The 21,903-nt window shown below is 43.7% G+C and overlaps 1 protein-coding gene across 2 annotated transcripts in view; it reads left to right on the top strand.

The window, feature by feature from the left end:
- sorcs2 (sortilin-related VPS10 domain containing receptor 2) overlaps positions 1-21,903 on the top strand; it is a 729,701-nt gene that overhangs the window by 694,812 nt on the left and 12,986 nt on the right. For both annotated transcript variants that reach the window (XM_072255908.1, XM_072255907.1), the window contains exons 24-25: positions 107-206; positions 5,042-5,144. In XM_072255908.1, the coding sequence (XP_072112009.1) occupies positions 107-206; positions 5,042-5,144 (203 nt within the window). The remainder of the gene's footprint in view (positions 1-106; positions 207-5,041; positions 5,145-21,903) is intronic.

Raw genomic sequence — 21,903 nt, 5'->3', positions numbered from 1 at the left:
ATGTCTGCGTAGAATTGCTGCTGTTAAGGATGGTGTGAGTGACTTGAGTTTGGAGCTCTATTGTGATTCATTCAGTTGATAGATTGATTCTTTTATTTGTCTACAGGGGATTGAATCTTTAATAGAAGCTCTGACAGAAAACCAAGTCAAAATTTCTCTGAAACCAGGGGTTGAAGTGACTGTTACACTGGCAGATTACAGAGCCGGTAAGATCACAATAAAAGTTGCATTAAAACAGGCTTGAATGTTGTCACATAATGTACACATAAGTATTTTCAACAACATAGCAAAAGCACAAGCACAATGTTCACAGTTCCAGTTCTCTGCAACGCATGGGTAGACTGGGGTCAAAAATCTGATCCCATCCCAAGATGTAATTGTCTGGGCTACTGAATCAGGATTGAGGAGAGAAATCTGCTCACCAGCCCTATTGATTGAACTTCTGAGTGAATTTACCTAAAACCAATAGCCCTCTGGAAGTTGATGAAAAACCAAGGGGGTTGGGAGGGAAAGAGGGGTGTTTAAGGTAACCAGGTTTAAATGTAGAGCTTAAACAGTACCACCGAGTTTGAAAGGTTTGGGTGTTCGAGAGAGCCTGAATGTTGTTGTACGAAAACCATTGAACCTTCACATACAGGTACAGTGCAGCAGGCATTTGGTAAGGTTCCCGTGTGTTGGCCTTTATTGCAAGGAATTTTGAGGCAAGTATAAAGATGCCTTACTGTTAGTTTAAAAGCCGTTGAATATATATATTTTGAATAGTATCTACAGTTCTTGCTTTCTCTACCTCAGGACTAATAAAATGTGATAGAGACAATGCAAAGAGAGTTTATCAAATGGATTCCTGTAAAGAGGCTAATGCCCAAGAGGAGATACTAAGTAGTGTTAGAAGGCATCATTAAATAGTAACTGCTTGTCTGCAGCTCCACTGGGAATCACCAGATACTTCCGTTTAAGACTACTGTAGCTGAAATCCAGAGTCACAACCATGGGTACTTCAGTAAGCAGTTTCATTTTTAAGATGTTTTAAAAATCTATTGATACCCAAAATCAATGAACCTCTGACAGCAGTGCAGTGAGGGCAGTTCCCCTTTAGGGAAATGGGGGCAGGGATATTGTATCAGTCTACAGATACAACTGAAATGTAGAGGCTTTAGACCCCCCACACTCGACTACCTTGCTGGTGAATGTACAGTCTCTGGAAAATAAAACTGAAGATCACAGAGCAAGGTTGTTATACCATGGGGATGTCAGGGACTGCTGTTGACTTTGCTTCACAGAAACATGGCTATCCCCTGGCATTTTGGGCTGCAGCTCTATAGCTTTACCGTTTCCCACAAAGAGAGGATAGCTTAGTCTTTTAAAGGCAGAGGAGGTGGAGTATGCTTTATGATTAACTCACTGACGTGCACAAACGTGGCAGTTCTGTCTCAGTCCTGATCACCCGACCTGGAACATCTAGTGGGTAAATGTCATCCATTTTATCTGTCAAGATAGTTTTCCGCTGTCATCCAAAAAGCGGTGTACATTCCACCTCAGGCCAATGTCAGGTAAGCAGTGAAGGAGCTGAGCAACGTAATCAGGGGGCACAAGACTGCACACCATGATGCCTTCCCGATTATTGTGGGGGATTTCAACCAGGCCAGCTTGAAGAAGTCTCTGAACAACTACCACCAGAGGAACCAACACATGACCACTATTATACCACCATCAAGAACCCTTACTGTGCCATCCTATGTCCACACTTTGGAAAGTCCGATCACCTGGCTGTCCCAGCATATGGGCAGAGACTAAAGAGTGCAGCACCTGTGGTGAGGACCAAGAGGTATGGTCAAAGGAGGTGGAGCAGCACTTACAGGACTACTTTGAGTCGGTGGTCTGGACAATATTCAGGGATTCATCTTCGAATCTGAATGAATATGCCTCAGTTGTCACCAGCTTCATCTAGACCTGTGTGGATGAGTGTGTGCCTTCAAGAACATACCGGTTATATTCAAACCAAAAGCTGTGGTTGAACAAGGAGATTTGAAGTCTGCTGATGACTAAATCTGTGGTATTCAAGACCAGTGATCCAGAACTATACAAGAAGTCCCGGGTGCATTCTATGGAAGGCTATTTTAAGAGCAAAAAAAATGCCATTTGAGGTTAGGGATGGAATTGAATGCACGTCAGCTCTGGCAGGGTTTGCTGGCTATTATTTCCTACAAAGCAAAACCTAATGAATGGCTATGATGCTTCACTCCCAGATGGGTTCAATGGCCTGATGCGCACACTGAAAGGGAGAATACAACTACACCAGTGTAGTTTTGCAGCGTATGGTGTCCCTACGATCTCTGTCTTAGAGGCCAGTGTCAGAACATGTTTCAAAAGGGTGAACACTCGCAAGGCATCAGGCCCTGATGGTGTACCTGGTAGGACCCTGAAAACCTGTGCCAGCTAACTGGTGGGAATGTTCAAGGACATCTTTAATCTCTCACTGCTGCAGTTCTCACATGCTTCAAAAGGGCGGCTATCATACCAGTGCCCAAGCAGAGCCAGGTGAGCTGCCCCAATGACTATCACCCCGTGGCTCTCATATCTACTGTGATGAAGTGCTTTGAAAGGTTGGTCATGGCTAGAGTCAATTCTTACCTAAGCAAGGACCTGGACCCGCTGCAGTTTGTCCACCATTACAATAGGTCTGCAATGGATGAAATCTCACTGGCTCTCCACTTGGCCTTGGATCACCTGGACAATTGTAATACCTATGTTAGGCTGTTATTTATTGACTACAGCTCAGCAGTCAACACAATTATACCCTCAGTTCTAATTAACAAGCTCCAAATCCTGGGCCTCTGTACCTCTCTTTGCAACTAGATCCTTGTCTTCCTCACCCAAGCCACAGTCTGTGCGGATTGGAGATAACATTTCCTGCTCACTGACAGTCAACACTGGCATACCTCAAGGATATATGCGTGGCCCCTCTGCTCTACTGTCTATACAGCCATGACAGCGTGGCTCAAATCCCAATTATAAATTTGCCAACAACACAACTGATGTTCACAGAGTTTCAGATGATGACGAGGAGGCATACAGGAGCTGGTTGAGTAGTGTCACAGCAACAACATCGTACCTAATGTCAGTAAGACCAAGGAACTGATTGTGGACTTGAGGAAGGAGAAGTTGAGGAAACACACACCAGAACTCATCAAGGAATCAGAAGTGGAAAGGGTGAGTGGTTTCAAGTTCCTCAGTGTCAGCATTCCTGAAGATCTACCCTAGGACCAAAATATTGATGCAATTACAAAAGAGACATGGCAGTGGCTACATTTCATTAAGTGTTTGAGGAGAATTAGTAGATCACCAAAGACACTTGCAAATTTTCACAGATGTCCCGTGGAGAGCATTCCAACTGGTTGCATCACCATCTGGTATGGAGGGGCCACTGCTCAGCATCAGGAGAAGCTGCAGAAAGTTGTAATCTCAGCCATTTCCATCATGGGCACTAATCTCCCCAGCACAGAGGTCACCTTCGAAAGGTGATGGCTCCAAAAGGTGGCATCCACTAGTAAGGACTCCCGTCACCCAGCATATGCTCTCTTCTCATTGCTGCCTTCCAGAAGGTGGTACAGGAATCTGAAGACACACACTCAATATTTCATGAACAGCTTCCTCCCCTTAACCATCAGATTTCTGAATAGACAATGAACCTATGAACACCACCTCGGTATTTTCCCTCACTTTTAGCACTACTTAGTTAATTTGACTTTCTTATTTTGAATATAGTTATTGTAATTTGGTTATTACTATGTATTGCAATGTACTGCTGCCCCAAAATGACAAATTCCGCAACCTATGCCAGTGATGTTGAACCTGATTCTGAAGTACCTAAGGGTTCATCCATTATGATTCTAATTATTTATTCTGATTATTGGAAGAAAAGGGTGACTAGAACCAAAAACCACAATCTCAAATTGTGTTATCCATTCAGAATTAAGACAAGAAGGAATTTATTTTAGAGAGGAAAGTGATTTTTTTTAAAAAGCTGTAGAGGCACTGTTGCTGAATATACACAAGGCAAGATTCAAGTTTGTTTATCACATGTACGTCGAACACTAAAGTGAAACACATCGTTTGCATTAACAACCAATGCAAGCGAGGGTGCATTGGGGGTGGCCCACAACTGTCGTCACACATTCTGATGCCAGCAGTCCAGCAGAATTCAGTAGATGTTTTTGGATGTTATGGAGTCAAGGGATATGAAGCTAGAAATGGTGCTGGGATTGAAACCTACTGACATAGTCTTGCTTCTACTTCCTGTATTCTTGTGTTTCTTCCTCCAGACATTTTCAACTTAGATTTGTGCAAGCTCAGAGCCTGTTATCATTCCAGTGATTGTGTACATTGAGCAACTGATAAAAGAATATTACTTTGCAGGGGGTAAATGTTGAACAGTAATCCCAACAAAATACTTATTAGTCTCATTTGTGAAAAGTAATTTTTAATTCTTATTACTATTTCAAACTTTTGAATGGAAAGATAGAAAATTAATTTTATCTAGTTGTTTTTAAAATTTGTTTTTAACAAACTTGAAAAGAGGATGCTGTCCAAGTTGCATGCCATCTTGGGCAATGTCTCCCATCCACTACGTAATGTACTGGTTGGGCACAGGAGTACATTCAGCCAGAGGCTCATTCCACTGTGATGCAGCACAGAGCGTCATAGGAAGTCATTCCTGCCTGTGGCCATCAAACTTTACAACTCCTCCCTTGGAGGGTCAGACACCTAAGCTGGACCTGGACTTATTTCCATCTGGCAGAATTTACATATTATTATTTAATTATTTATGGTTTTATATTGCTATATTTATACTCTATTCTTGGTTGGTACAACTGTAACGAAACCCATTTTCCCTTGGGATCAATGAAGTATGTCTATCTATCTATCTATCTATCTATCCATGTGCTGAAAGATAGAAAGCCTTACGTTATAATTTGATGTCAGGTTATTAAAGTGCTTTTGACTGCTGGTTTCAATATTATTATCACATTTTCTTCTTCAGTTTCCCAGAAGAGCATTGGAGGAAAAGGCCTGTGGGTTATAGTGGTTATGTTCGTGTTGTGCCTGTTAATCGTTGGCGCTTTCATTTTGCACAAGTTGAAAAGGTAAGTGCTTTTCAAGGGAGATGTAATAGTAAACAGTTTTGTAGCTTGTTCAAGAATGTACAATCCAGCCAAGGAAGCTCTGGCTGCTGTTATCATAAAAGTTGTGTAGAATGAGATGGAACGAGAAGAGAGGGAATCCAGTGGAACATGAGCTCCAGTGTTTGTACTCAGGTGGAAGGTATCCAGAGTCTCTTCCACTGTGCTGTGAGAGGTCTCAGCCTCCGCTGCTAGCAATGCGCTATTGCAGATTGCAGAATATAACAGGAAAAGAGCTGAAGTGTGTTGCACTGAACTGAACTGAAGCAGTGGAGGCATGATAATTAAATAATAAGGAAGCAGGCAGTAACAATCCCAGCTGTGAACAGAGAGTCTTGCTCAGGTCATTAAATTTATTGTAGTATTGTTTCTTTGCCTTAGGTCCTTTGCTCTTCATATGAACCTTTGCCTAAATCTCCTTACCCACAGTTTCTAATAACTTGGTTCCTCTGCTGAGCAGAAGATGCTTTAACCTTACCTCCTCCTTCCTGCCAACTTTCTTGAAAAGGGCTCCATTGTCTTTCCCAGACATTACACCCTTTTGTTGAGCAGCATTTTCAGATGATTGTCCTGATAAGCTTATTGAGCTGAAACATTAATTCTGTTTCTCTGCAAAGATGTTCTTTGACCTGCTGTGCAATTCTAGCATTTTCTGGGTCTTCTTCAGTTACTCAACATCTGTAGTTTTTCTTTGTTTATTGATTTTCAGAAGTATACAGACAAAATTTTATGAACAAATGTGCCAGTACTCTATACTTCTTTAACAAACCATTTGAGTCATAGAACATCACAACCTAGAAACACTGGCCCCACAAGTCCATGCTGATCTGTTGTTCTACCTAGTCCCATTGGCCTGCACCTGGACCTTCATATCCTTGTACTTCTCCAAACTTCTCTTAAACGTTGCAATCAAATGTACATCCACCACTTCCTCTGGCAGCTTGTTCCACATTCACACCACTTCTGAGTGAGGAAGTACCCCCTCAGGTTCCCCTTAAGTTTTTCACCTTTCACCATTAACCCATGACCTTTAGTTCCAGTCTCACCCAGCATCAGTGGAAAATGCTTGCTTGCATTAACCCTATCCATACTCCTTTAACGTTTTAGAAATCTAGATATTGCACATTAGACCTCAATTTTAATAAATTACAGTGTAAGTAGAACTGGGCCACCAGTTTAGGTTGTCCTAAGCAGTGGCTTTGTCTCATGAAGTTTAAATATTCTTTGAGAAAGGCTGGTTAGCCACAGGAAGGAGAATATATAGTGTTAAAGTGTTCTCTGCAGATGAATTGCCTTTAAGTTACCAACAAATTGATATTGACATATGTCTGCAGTGTTCTCTATTTAAGTAATGACATTCTCATTGAGTTACAGCATTAGTTGTACAGACAGATGCAACCACTCTTCGTTTTATGCCATGTCACTTGTGGTTGTAAAGGTCACTCATTCCTCCTTGAATGAATTAACGCAGATGTTTACTCCTTGCCAATTGAACTGCATAATTTTGACAACCACGAAAGCTTTCTCATAATGCCAGCAACTCTGTTTGAAAACCTTACAGCTGACTGATAGTGACCTGTATGTGGAATAGAAAATGGCAGATCAGGAGATCAGAGGCACTTATACAGTGCCTTGAAAAAGTATTCAGCCCCCACAACTATTTCACGTTTTACTGTCTCACTTTCTAAATTTAAAATATATTAAAGTGGGATTTTTTTAGCTAAAACATTGGGCATCATGTCAAATCAAAAGAAACAATTGAAAACCTGTCAACAATTTACTGAAAATTAAAACAACAAAATTGTGAGAGTGGAAAAGTATTCATCCCCCCTGTAATTACTGCACAACTGTCCTCGGATATAATATTGTCGATTACCTTACCAACTCACTCAATTTGTTGATGCAGAAAAATGGAGGATCACCTGAATAGATACCCCCTCTCTCTATATGGTCCAACAGTATGGTAGATTTTCAACAGACCAAACCAAAATGAAGACAAAAGAGCATTCAAAGCAATGATAATAGAGCAGCTCAAATCTGGGGAAGGGTATTAGACCATCTCAAAGGTACAGAACATACCTCAGAACTCAGTAAAGTCCATTATGAAAAAGCAGAAAAATATGAAACTGCAACCACTCTGCCTGTGTCCCTCCACACATAGCTGCCGCAGAAGAATGGCCCTTGTAAGAGAGGCAATTGTGACTCCAACAGCCACTCTGAGTGAGCGGCAGAGGCCAGTGGCTTCAACTGGAGATGAAGTTCATGGATCCACAATCTCTAAGGTCTAGCCCTAAAAGGGTATTTATGGGAGAGGGGAAAGGAAGAAGCCCTGGCTTAAAAAAAATATCTGATTGCCTTTGAAGACTTTGGGAAGTGTCACTTAGATGATACTCTTAAGGACATGGAAGAAAGTCTTGAGGTTGGATGAGTTTAAAGTGGAACTTTTTGGCCTCACACTAAGAGGTATGTGTGACCCATCTCTACTGAAATGTACCGTGCTATGGGGATGCTCTTCAGCAGCAGGCACTGGAAATCTGGTCAGGATAGATGGGAAGATGAATGCTGTTAAATACAGAGAGATTGTGGATAAAAACCTGCTAATCTCTGCCAGAAAGCTTAAACTGGGAAAGAAGCAAACAACAGGAATTCTGCAGATGCTGGAAATTCAAGCAACACACATCAAAGTTGCTGGTGAACGCAGCAGGCCAGGCAGCATCTCTAGGAAGAGGCGCAGTCGACGTTTCAGGCCGAGACCCTTCGTCAGGACTAACTGAAGGAAGAGTTAGTAAGAGATTTGAAAGTGGGAGGGGGAGGGGGAGATCCAAAATGATAGCAGAAGACAGGAGGGGGAGGGATGGAGCCAAGAGCTGGACAGGTGATTGCCAAAGGGGATATGAGAGGATCATGGGACAGGAGGTCTGGGGAGAAAGACAAGGGGGGGGTACCCAGAGGATGGGCAAGGGGCATATTCAGAGGTACAGAGGGAGAAAAAGGAGAGTGAGAGAAAGAATGTGTGTATAAAAATAAATAATGGATGGGGTACGAGGGGGAGGTGGGGCATTAGCGGAAGTTAGAGAAGTCGATGTTCATGCCATCAGGTTGGAGGCTACCCAGACGGAATATAAGGTGTTGTTCCTCCAACCTGAGTGTGGCTTCATCTTTACAGTAGAGGAGGCCGTGGATAGACATGTCAGAATGGGAATGGGATGTGGAATTAAAATGTGTGGCCACTGAGAGATCCTGCTTTCTCTGGCGGACAGAGCGTAGGTGTTCAGCAAAGCGGTCTCCCAGTCTGCGTCGGGTCTCACCAATATATAGAAGGCCACATCGGGAGCACCGGACGCGGTATATCACCCCAGCCGACTCACAGGTGAAGTGTCGCCTCACCTGGAAGGACTGTTTGGGGCCCTGAATGGTGGTAAGGGAGGAAGTGTAAGGGCATGTGTAGCACTTGTTCTGCTTACAAGGATAAGTGCCAGGAGGGAGATCAGTGGGGAGGGATGGGGGGGGACGAATGGACAAGGGAGTTGCGTAGGGAGCGATCCCTGCGGAAAGCAGAGAGAGGTGGGGAGGGAAAGATGTGCTTAGTGGTGGGATCCCGTTGGAGGTGGCGGAAGTTACGGAGAATAATATGTTGGATCCGGAGGCTGGTTGGGTGGTAGGTGAGGACCAGGGGAACCCTATTCCTAGTGGGGTGGTGGGAGGATGGAGTGAGAGCAGATGTACGTGAAATGGGGGAGATTTCCTCACCTTTGTCCCCCTTCGCCCACACCTCAGCGAGTTCCGTGTTCGCCACGATGCGGAACTCTTCTTCCGCCGTCTCCGAGCCTACTTTTTTGGCAGGGACTATTCCACCCCCACCGATGACCCCTTCACCCATCTTCAACCCTCCTCTTCTTCATGGACACCCTGCTCTGGTCTTCTGCCTGCTCTGGATCTCTTTATCGCTAACTGCCGACGGGACATCAACCGTCTAGACTTCACTGCACCTTGTTCGCATTCCAACCTCACTCCTTCGGAACGCTCTGCTCTCCACTCCCTCCGCACTAATCCTAACCTTATTATTAAACCCGCCGATAAGGGGGGTGCTGTTGTAGTCTGGCGTACTGACCTCTACCTTGCCGAGGCACAGCGACAACTCGCAGATACCTCCTCTTATTTAGCCCTCGATCATGACCCCACTAAGGAGCACCAGGCCATTGTCTCCCACACCATCACAGACTTTATCCGCTCAGGGGATCTCCCATCCACTGCTACCAACCTTATAGTTCCCACCCCGCCACTTTCCGTTTCTACCTCCTATCCAAGATCCACAAACCTGCCTGTCCAGGTAGGCCCATTGTCTCAGCTTGCTCCTGCCCCACCGAACTCGTTTCTGCATACCTCGACACGGTTTTATCCCCCCTTGTTCAATCCCTTCCTGCCTATGTTCGTGACACTTCTCACGCTCTGAAACCTTTCGATGATTTTAAGTTCCCTGGCCCTCACTGCTTTATTTTCACCATGGATGTCCACTTCCTAGATACTTTCATCCCCCATCAGGAAGGTCTCAAAGCTCTCCGCTTCTTTTTGGATTCCAGACCTAATCAGTTCCCCTCTACCACCACTCTGCTCCTTCTAGCGGAATTAGTCCTTACTCTTAATAATTTCTCCTTTGGCTCCTCCCACTTCCTCCAAACTAAAGGTGTAGCTATGGGCACCCGTATGGGTCCTAGCTATGCCTGCCTTTTTGTTGGCTTTGTGGAACAATCTATGTTCCGTGCCTATCCTGGTATCTGTCCCCCACTTTTCCTTCGCCTCATCAACGACTGCATTGGTGCTACTACCTGCACGCATGCTGAGCTCGTTGACTTTATTAACTTTGCCTCCAACTTTCACCCTGCCCTCAAGTTTACCTGGTCCATTTCCGACACCTCCCTCCCCTTTCTAGATCTTTCTGTCTCTGTCTCTGGAGACAGCTTATCCACTGATGTCTACTATAAGCCTGCTGACTCTCACAGCTATCTGGAGTATTCCTCTTCTCACCCTGTCTCTTGCAAAAATGCCATCCCCTTCTCGCAATTCCTCCGTCTCCACCGCATCTGCTCTCAGGATGAGGCTTTTCATTCCAGGACGAGGGAGATGTCCTCCTTATTTAAAGAAAGGGGCTTCCCTTCCTCCACTATCAACTCTGCTCTCAAATGCATCTTCTGCATTTAACGTACATCTGCTCTCACTCCATCCTCCTGCCACCCCACTAGGAATAGGGTTCCCCTGGTCCTCACCTACCACCCCACCAGCCTCCAGGTCCAACATATTATTCTCCATAACTTCCGCCACCTCCAATGGGATCCCACCACTAAGCACATCTTTCCCTCCCCGCCTTTCTCTGCTTTCCGCAGGGATTGCTCCCTACGCGACTCCCTTGTCCATTCGTCTCCCCCATCCCTCCCCACTGATCTCCGTCCTGGCACTTATCCTTGTAAGCGGAACAAGTGCTACACATGCCCTTACACTTCCTCCCTTACCACCATTCAGGGCCCCAAACAGTCCTTCCAGGTGAGGCGACACGTCACCTGTGAGTCGGCTGGGGTGATATACCGCGTCCGGTGCTCCCGATGTGGCCTTCTATATATTGGCGAGACCCGACGCAGACTGGGAGACCACTTTGCTGAACACCTACGCTCTGTCCGCCAGAGAGAGCAGGATCTCCCAGTGGCCACACATTTTAATTCCACATCCCATTCCCATTCTGACATGTCTATCCACGGCCTCCTCTACTGTAAAGATGAAGCCACACTCAGGTTGGAAGAACAACACCTTATATTATGTTTGGGTAGCCATCAACCTGATGGCATGAACGTCGACTTCTCTAACTTCCGCTAATGCCCCTCCTCCCCCTCGTACCCCATCCGTTATTTATTTTTATACACACATTCTTTCTCTCACTCTCCTTTTTCTCCCTCTGTACCTCTGAATATACCCCTTGCCCATCCTCTGGGATTCCCCCCCCCCCCCCCCAGTCTTCTCCCCGGACCTCCTGTCCCATGATCCTCTCATTCCCTTTGCCAATCACCTATCCAGATCTTGGCTCCATCCCTCCCCCTCCTGTCTTCTCCTATCATTTTGGATCTCCCCCTCCCCTTCCCACTTTCAAATCTCTTACTAACTCTTTCTTCAGTTAGTCCTGATGAAGGGTCTTGGCCTGAAACGTCGACTGTACCTCTTCCTAGAGATGCTGCCTGGCCTGCTGTGTTCACCAGCAACTTTGATGTGTGTTAGCTGGGAAGGAAGTTTGTCTTTTAGCAAACCCAAAGCACCCTAACAGAGCAACCATGGAGTGGTTTCAAATGAAGAAAACCGATGTCCTTGAGTGGCCCAGCTAGAGTCCTGACTTTAACCCAATCGAACATCTCTGGCAAGACTTCAAGATTGCTGTCCGCTGCCACTCCCCAACTAACCTGGCACAGAGTGAGCAATTTTGCAAGGAGGAATGGGCAAATCTTGCTCCATCATGCTGTGCAAAACCAACAGAGACTTAGCCAAAAAGATTACTGGCTGTAATAGCTGCGAGAGGTGACTCAACTAAGTACTAAACAAAGAGGGACAAATACTTCTGTCAACATTCCAGTTTTTGAATTATTTGTTTTTCATGCTTTATAATTTTCCCTGTTTATTTGGCTCTACTGTGAATAAAGGAGCATGTGATTCACAAATAAAAATTCTCAGTTAAATTGATCAAAATCTCGGGTCGTTCAACCCTACGGGAACAAAAGGTGGGGCGGGGGGCTGAATACTTTTCCAAAGCACTGTATATATTTGTATAATTTGATAGTGCATTTTTAAATCACTTGTCAACTAATAAAATATTTTGAAGGAGAAAATAGAAAATAGTTACAGGTGTTTCTTTGCTGTAATTTTCAAATTAGGTCATTTGTTAGATCCAAATTGTGACAGTATTTTGGTAATATCATGGTCTCATCTTATAGTCCTGACCGACATTCCTCATTATTGCAACAGTTCAGACAGATCAGGTGGTCCTTCATCTCATTTGCTATTACAGTAATTAACTTTTGATAAGTGCAACTTCCATGTGATATTTCCCGTGTAACTACAAAAATTGCACCTTGAAACAAATATTGACGCTGAAGAGCTCTGAGATTTCATTGGGACATGTTGGAGAAGCACATAAATGCATGTTTATTCTGCGATTATGCAAATAATGCTGATTCACATTCAAATATCCATTCTACTCCATGGTTATATGAGCTGTACTGTAAATCTGAGGTTCAGCTAAAATTCTTCCAAAATAGGCCAAATCAGTCCAAAGAATCATAAAATATCAAGTGCAATTTACAAGAAGTGCAAATCTTTCCTATTTATTTTAAATGATTTTGCACTGGAACCTGTTCAAATCACCTTGGATCACCCCACTTTCCCTACACTGACTCACTTAATCATCAGTGAAGAGTTTCTTTTAATTATCCCTATTTACAATTCCTCAGGACTAATTTTACATGCAAGGGTACAAATATTAAAAATTGTTTGACTAATCCCTGAAAGCTAGTAAAAGATTATATATTATTTTGTAAATTAAGTTATTTAAAAGCAAGATATTACAGGTGCTGGAAATCTGGAATTAAATGAACAGTTAGCTAAACTCTTCAACAAAACTCAGGAGTTTCTGGTATTAGTTATTTCAATTAGATTACTCACAGAATAGACATTCTGATTAAAATACTGATCTTTTGCGATGAATTTGTGTTCAATTACATTAATAAAACTACTACTTAACAACATAGAGTCATAGAACATTACAGCACAGAAACAGGCCCTTCGGCCCATCTGCTTTGTGCGGAACTATTATTCTGACTAGTCCCAGCAACCTTCACTGGGACCATAGCCCTCCACAATTCTTCCTTATGTTAACATATTTTAAACATTTATGCAAATGAAGCAGTCTGCAGTAATTACACCATTAAAATAATTTATATTGAATGTACAATTGATTTAGCAAAAATGCAAGCAGAATAAATAACTCCTTTAGCACAATCTGTCCTCTTCTCTGCCTCAAAGTGGAAATCCTGAACACTGCAGCTATGAGATGTCAATTTCCGCCAGTCTTTTGTGCTTAGAATGTGCCAAAGAAAGGACAAGACTACACAGGTGGCATCCAGACAGTTCTAAAGCAAGGCAACTCGTTTTTTCTCCCATTTTCACTTCTTTCTCGGGGAGTGAAATTTACCTGCTTCCAACTCACCCCTTCTCAATTTGTTTATTTTAGGGTGTCAGCTGAGTGGATTTCAGTTGTAATCCATTGTTAAATTTATCATATATAATTTCTGATTTTCTCTTTCCCTTTCCAGGTGAGCCAACACCTTAATTTAGTTGAGTACGTCCATGACTCTAGTTGAATCTAGAGTGTTTGATTCATATTCTGGCGATGCCAAACATTAGTTTATTTATCAAAATATTAAATCTACATGATCATTTGTTCTTCAATTGTTTTTACTGTATTTTATGCTCTACCTCTTTTTGATTTGTTAATCTGAGCAATTTTCTGAAATTAATCCCATTTCTGTGTTTCAGTCTGTTGTCATCTGGTTGTATGTAGAGCTTACTTCCTGCTTCTCCCAGCTGAGAATGGTCCCCTACTGATGTACAATTTCACTTCCCTTCGACACACACTATTATTACAGTAGTTTTGGTGCCAGGAAATTGTTTATAGAATTCTTGCCAAATTTATCAACTGGAAAAGATTGTGTTCAATCTGTTTAGCAGTTCAGCTGTGAACAGAGACAAGGTTTTATTTGATCCACATACATGTGAGCAGTAAAGAAAATTCAAAAATAAAAAATCACAGGTGCTGGAAATCTGGAATAAAAACTGAATTTTTTTGAGATACTTGGCAGGTCGGGCAACATTGATGGTGCCCAGTACCTCTTGGGTAAAGCCCTCACCACCATTGAGCACGTCCACACGGACCATTGTAACAGGAAAGTAGTCTATACTGCTCAGTCCATCACAGGTAAAGCCCTCCCCACCATTGAGCACATCTACACCGAGCACTGTCGCAGGCAAGTAGTGAATACTCTCAGTCCATCACAGGTAAAGCCCTCCCCACCATTGAAAACACCTGCAAAAAACATTGTCCCAGAAAAGCAGCATCCAAAATCAAGGACCACCCCCCCCCCCCCCACCACCACCACCGAGGACATGCTGTCTTCTCACTGCTGCTATCAGAAAGAAGGTACAGGAGCCGCTCACCACCAGAGTCAGGAATGGTTACTAACCCTCAGCCATCAGGTTCTTGAACCAAAGGGATAACTTCATTCAACTTCACTTGCCACAAATGTTCCCACAACCTATGGACTCACTTCTAAGGACTTCATCTCATGTTTTTGATATCTGTTATTTATTTATTTATTTATTATTATTCCCTTTCTTTTTCTATTTGCACAGTTTGTTATCTTTTGCACACTGATTGCTCAAGTGGTCTTTCATTGATTCAATTATGATTATTATTCTATTATAGATTTATTAAGTATGCCCACAAGAAAATGAATCTCAGAGTTGTATATGACAACATCTATGTACTTCGATAACAAATTTACTTTAAACTTTGGGAGAAATAAAGGTAACTTTTTAGATGTCTATAAAGGTTCTCAGTCATCCACATCATTATTTATCTAGCAGTAGTAAATCAGGGCAACGGGACTTGCTGTGTTGTCTAGAAGATGTTTCAGCACACATCCGAGAGGCTTCTTCAGTTCTGATCCACAGTGGGTAGTTGTCCGGTTTATAAACTCTGTGAGTTGTTTAAAGGTAGAGCAATCACATGAGGGTCGTAGAGGTAATGAGAGGGTCATTAGTCTTATCTTTGCATGAATGGAGGTGTGAAATGTTGTGGAGACACCAGGGTAGAGATGTTCGGACTACATTGTAAGTACCCCACCCCCTCTGTTCAGGGATAGGGTTTCCAGTTTAACAAAGATGATTTCTTTAACCCCTCTTTCAAACCACCTGTCCTCCCTGTCCAAAATGTGCACATTGTTATCATCAAAGGACTGTCCCTTGCCCTTTAGGTGTAGATGTACAGCAGAGTCTCGATCTGAGGTGTTTGCCCTCCTATGTTGGGCCATCCGTTTGTGAAGTGGTTGTTTTGTCTCGCCGATATACAAATCTGTGCAGTTCTCATTGCATTAGAAAGCTTATACAATATTGCTCTGTTTGGGTGTAGGATCCTTGGGGTGGAAGAGTTTCTGTCTGTTTGTAGGTTTGAAAACACCTAAGGGACAAGGGACACTCCTTTGATGATACAATGTGCACATTTTTGACAGGGAGGACAGGTGGTTTGAAAGAAGCCATCTTCGTCAAGCTGGAAAAGGGAGGGGATCTTATAGAAACATACAAAATTTTGAAAGGGATAGATAAGATAGAAGTAGGAAAGTTGTTTCCATTGGTAGGTCAGACTAGAACTAGGGGACATTGCCTCAAGTTTCAGGATAGAAGATTTAGAATGGAGATGAGGAGGAACTGTTTTTCCCAGAGAGTGGTGAATCTGTGGAATTCTCTGCCCAGGGAAGCAGCTGAGGCTTCTTCACTAAATATATTTAAGATACAGTTAGATAGGTTTTACATAGTAGGGGAATTAAGGGTTATGGGGAAAAGGCAGGTAGATGGAGCTGAGTTTACGGACACATCAGCCATGATCTTATTAAATGGTAGGGCAGGCTCGATGGGCCGGATGGCGGACTTCTGCTCCTATTTCTTATGTTCTTATGTAAAACCCATCCCTGAACAGAGGGTGTGGGGTACGACACCACTTATCAGCTACTTACAACGCAGTCCTAACATCGCCACCATGGCATCTCCACAACAGTTCACACCTCCATTCATGCAAAAATAAGACTAATGACCCTCTCATTACCTCTACGACTCTTAACAACCCTCATGTGATTGCTCTACCTTTAAACAACTCACAGAGTTTATAAACCGGAAAACTACCCGCTGTGGATCAGAACTGAAGAAGCCCCTCGGATGTGTGAAAAGTCTTCTAGACAACACAGGTCCAGTTGCCTTGATTTACTACTAAGACCATAAGATATAGGAGCAGAATTAGGCCATTTGGCTATAGAGTCTGCTCCGCCATTCAATCATAATTGATCCTTTTTTTCCCCTCCTCATCCCCACTCCCTGGCCTTCTTCCCATAACCTTTGATGTCGTGTCCAATCAAGCTCTGCCTTAAATACATCCAATGACCTGGCCTCCACAGCTGCCTGTGGTAAAAAAAATCCACAAATTTGCCACCCTCTGTCAAAAGAAATTCTCCACATCTCTGTCTTAAATGGCTGCCTATCTATCCAGAGGCTGCGCCCTGTTGTCCTAAACTCCCTCACCATGGGAAATGTCCTTTCCACATCTACTCTGTCTAGCCCTTTCAACGTTCAAAAGGTTTCACTGAGATCCCCCTCATCCTTCTAAATTCCAGCAAGTGCAGACCCAGAGCTATTAAACATTGCTCATATGATAACACTTTCACTGCCGGAATCATCCTTGTGAACTTCCTCTGAACCCTCTCCAATGCCAGCACATCTTCTCTAAGATGAGGAACCCAGAACTGTTCATAATACTCAAGGTGAGGCCTCACCAGTGCTTTATAAAGCCTCAGCAGCACATCCTTGCTCTTGTATTCTAGATCTCTTGAAGTGAATGCTAACATTGCATTTACCTTCCTCACCACTGACTCAACCTGCAAGTTAACCTTTAGGGTGTTCTGCACAAGGACTCCCAAGTCCCTTTGCATCTCAGATTTTTGGATTCTCTCTCCGTTTAGAAAATAGTCTGCACATTTATTTTTGCTACCAAAGTGCATAACCATGCATTTTCCAACATTGTATTTTATTTGTCACTCTCTTGACCATTCTTCTAATCTATCCAAATCCTTCTGCATCCTACCTGTTTCCTCAACACTACCTACCCTTCCACTAAATCTCATACCATCTGCAAACTTGGCAACAAAGCCATCTATTCCATCATCTAGATCATCGATATACAGCATAAAAAAAGTGGCCCCGACACTATCCCATGCAAAACACCATTAGTCACTGGCAGCCAACCAGAAAGGGATCCTTTTATTTCCACTCACTGCCTCCTACCAATTTGCCAATGCTCTATGTCCAAACAGAAAATCTGCAGATGCTAGAAATCTGAGCAGCACACACAGAATGCTGGAGAACTCAGCAGGCCAGGCAGCATCTGTGGAAAAAAGTAGTCAACATTTCGGGCCGAAACCCTTTGGCAGGACTCTTGAGAAAAAGCTGAGGAATAGATTTAAAAGGTGAGGGTAGGGGAAAGAGAAACACGAGGTGATAGATGAAACCGGGAGGGGGAGGGATGAAGTACAGAGCTGGCAAGTTGATTGGTGATAGAGGCAGAAACCATGGAAGAAAGAAAAGGGGGCGGGAGCACCAGAGGGAGGCGATGGGCAGGCAAGGAGATATGGTGAGAGAGGGGAAAGGGGATAGGAAATGGTGAGGGAAGAGCATGGGGGAATTACTGGAAGTTTGAGAAGTCAGTGTTCATGCCATCAGGTTGGAGATTACCCCAACGGACTACAAGGTGTTGTTCCTGCAGTCTAAGTGTGGTCTCTTCACGACAGTGGACGAACTCAGTGTCTCCCAATCTACGTCGGGTCTCACCCGTATACAGGAGGCCACACCGGGAGCTCTGGACACAGTATATGACCCCAGCAGACTCACAGGTGAAATGTCACCTCACCTGGAAGGACTGTTTGGGGCCCTGAATTGGTAATGAGGGAGGAGGTGTAAGGGCAGGTGTAGCACTTGTTCCACTTACAAGGATAAATGCCAGAAGGGAGATCAGTGGGGAGGGACAAATGGACAAGAGAGTCAGGTAGGGAGCGGTCCCTCTGGAAAGCGGAAAGTAGGGGGGAGGGAAAGATGGTGGAATCCCGCTGGAGGTGGCGGACATTTTGGAGAATGATGTGCTGGACGCAGAGCCTGGTGGGGTGGTAGGTGAGGACAAGAGGAACCTATCCCTGGTAGGGTGGCGGTAGGATGGGGTAAGAACACATGTGCGTGATGTGCACGAAATCTCTTTCTTCCATTTCACGCACGTCTGCTCTTGTGATGGCCACAACATTATACCTGACAATCTGTAATAGTGCAATAAGATCATCCACTTTATTTCTTATGCTTTGTGCACTAAGATATAAGACCTTGAATACTGTATTTGCTCTTCTTTTTGATTCTGCTTCCCTAATGCACTGATACTCACCCTGCTGGCTGCAATTTTGTCCCATCATCTGTCTGCCAGTTCTGACAGTCTGACTTCTCACTACCTTTACTTCTTTAACCATCCGTCCTATCCTGAGCCCCTTCACTCCGGTTTCCACCCCCCTGTCAAACTAGTTCAAACCCTCCCCAACAGCTCTAACAAACCTGCCTACAAGAATATTGGTCCCCCTCAGGTTTAAGTGTAACCTGTCATTTTTGATCAGGTCATACCTCCCCCAGGGGATATCCCAATGATCCAAGAACCGGAAGCCCTGTCCCTGCACCAGTTTCTCAGCAATGCCAAACCGTCTGCCAAACCATCCTGTTTCTACCCTCACTAGTGCGTGGCACAGGTAGCAATTCGGAAATTACTACCCTGGAGGTCCTGCTTCTCAGCTTTCTATCTAGCTCTCTAAATTCTCTTTCCAGGACCTCTTTGCTTTTCCTTCCTATATCATCGGTACCAATATGTACCGAGACATCTGGCTGCTCTCCCTCCCATTTCAAAATGCCGTGGATGTAACCTGAGGCGTCCATGCTAATGGACAACACACCATTTGGGTGTCCTGTTCACGTCCACAGAATCTCCTGTCTCTTCCCTTGACTATCAAGTCCTCTATCACTACTGTTCCCCTCTTCTCCCTCTTTCTCCTCTGCACCACGAACCCATGCTCAGTGCCACTAACCCGGTCTCCATGGCATTCCCCTGGGAGGTCATCCCAGACAACAGCATCCAAAACGGTATACTTATTGTTGAAGGGAATGGTCACAGGGGTGCTCTGCACTAACTGCCTATTCACATTTCCATTTCTCCTGACAGTCACCCAGCTTCCTGCAACTTTGTGGTGACTATTTCCCTGTAACTCTGATCAATTATCTGCTCGCTCTCCCGTGCAAGCCGAAGGTTATCCAGTTGCTGCTCCAGATCCCTAACATGGTCTTCAAGGAGCTGCAGCCAGATGCACTTCATGCAGATGTAGTTCCCTGGGAGACTTTGGGTCTCCCAGGACTCCAACACCTGGCATCAGGAACACACAACAGCCATTTACTACACCTAGCACAGCAAGAGAGAGAGAGAAAAAGGGAGCCTTAACAGATACTTACCCAGATCCAATGTGTCTTCTGAGCCGAAGCCTCCTTAGAGCCAAAGCTGGACATTCTTACTTTCACCACTGGCCTACTCCCAACGATGGCCACCCCGCTTGTCCCTTCTGTACTTTTAAGCAAGTATCCACTTGATAACTTTCTAGATCTCTTTAGCCTTTCATCACAACTGGAAAAGTGAAAACACAAACATGCTTGAAGTTGTAGGGTGAGGAATGTTATATTTTGTAACTATAAAACATAAAGCTAATTGAAAAGAAATCCAGGAGAACAGGTCTTAGTTTTTCCTTTCAGCAAGGCACATACGTATCACATGGTGGCGTAATAACATATGCCATTTACGTAATTTTACATATAACCCTAATATGTTACATAAACCACAAAAATGCTTAGTCAGACAATATATTTACAATGTTACTCAAATATTACTTAAATATTAAAATACACAAGAGAGAAGGAAAACATGCAGTTTATAATCATCCTTTCGACAGAAAAATCGTTGATCTTTCTGGGGAAATGCCAATAGATTATGATGAATTTGGGTTAGTAAACAGAAGAAGTCCCACTGAGGCCATAAAAAACGTTAGGTAAAATGTATCCTTTGTTGTTGCTCTACCTTGTCGTCTTATTTCTGTTTATCAACCGTACTCTAGCAAGGATGAGATGCTGAGGCTGTATAACGCAATAGTGAGGCATCACTTGGAATATTGCGAACAATTTTGGGCTCCTTATCTGAGGATGTGCAGACATTGGAGAGGGTTCATGAAAATGATACTGGGAATGAAAGGGCTACCATATGAGGACCAATTGAAGGCTCTGGGCCTGTACTCCCTGGAACCTATCAAATGTTGAAAGTCCTCAGTAGAGTGGATGTAGAGAGGGTGTTTCCTATGATGTGGGGGAGTCTAGGACCAGAGGGCACAGCCTCGGAGTAGAGGGATCTCCATCTAGAATGGAGATGAAGAGGAATTTCTCAGCCAGAGAGCAGTGAATCTGTGGAATTCATTGCCACGGGTGGCTGTGGAGGCCAAGTCATTGAATATACTTGAGACAGAGTCTGATGGATTCTTGATTAGTCAGGGAATGAAGGGTTCGGGGAGGAGGCAGGATATTGGGGCTGAGAGGGAAATGGATCAGCCATGATGAAATGACAGAACAGACTCGATGGGCCAAATGGCTTAATTCTGCTCCTATATCTAACAATAGCTTAGGTCAGCGGTGATGAACAAGCATACCGCAGACATGGGTGGCACCAGCAAACTTTCTGTTACCTGGGTAATCTCGGAAATACACTATCACAAATGTCCCTCTGTTCTCATCACCTCTCTCTCACTCTAACCTAAAAAACACTTCTTGCTTTTTCCAATTCTATAGAAAGGCAAAAACCTGAGGAGTTAACTTCATTTCTTTTTACCCAGACTCCGCCCTATCTTTTGAAGGTTTATCCCAGTGTTTAAAACTTTCCCAACTGAACTGCTTTGAACTCTCTCTCTCTCACAAATATCTGCTTCCCGCTTCCCTAAAGAAAATGAGAATGACAAAATGATACAGCACAGAAACAGGCCCTTTGTCCCATCAAGCCCACACGACCATTTACACTATTCATATTTACCAGCACTCAGTCCTTCACGTACTATTCTTTGACAACTCAAATGCTCATCTAATTGTTTCGTAAATAAGGGAACACCTGCCTCCACCACATCTCAAGCAGTACAATCCACGGAGATCTTTACAACCAAAATAACAAGAACCAAAATGTTGAACACCATCACCCCGAAGCTTCCCTACAAGTCCAACTCCGACATGACTCTGAGGTCCATCACCAGTGCTGGGTCAAATTCCAGGAGAGAATTTGTTGTTATCATTGCGGTAGCAACAGTAGTTTTTCAAAAAAGGATACCCTTTCTCTTTCTCAAGGATAATACTGTAGATCTGAGTAATAAATACTGTATGACCCTATATGCTATAACCATTTCATCGTTATCATCAGGTGCCATGCCCAGTTTGAGCTTTGACTGCCATGCCCACACACTCCTGTTACGGGAGTGTGGATCAATTCATTGGTATTCATTTCCAGTTCTCTGGCAGCTGTCTCCATCATCATTTATCTTTGCCTTCCTTTTGCTTTCTTCCCTTCAATCTTTCCCATAATTACTGTGCATTCCAACTCCTCTTTCCTAATCACATGTTCAATGAAGTCACGTTGCTTTTTCATGATCTCATACATTATTTCTCTTTTTGTGTTACCTCTGTTCATGACATCCTCGTTAGATATTTGTTTTGACCATGATATTCTTTGCATCCTCCTCAAAAACCACATCTCTGCTGCTTCAATTCATTT

This window comes from Mobula birostris, chromosome 4 (genome assembly GCF_030028105.1).
Source record: "Mobula birostris isolate sMobBir1 chromosome 4, sMobBir1.hap1, whole genome shotgun sequence".
NCBI lineage: Eukaryota > Metazoa > Chordata > Chondrichthyes > Myliobatiformes > Myliobatidae > Mobula > Mobula birostris.
The sequence above is the reverse complement of the archived record's forward strand: the minus strand, read 5'-3'. Positions and strand labels throughout refer to the sequence as shown.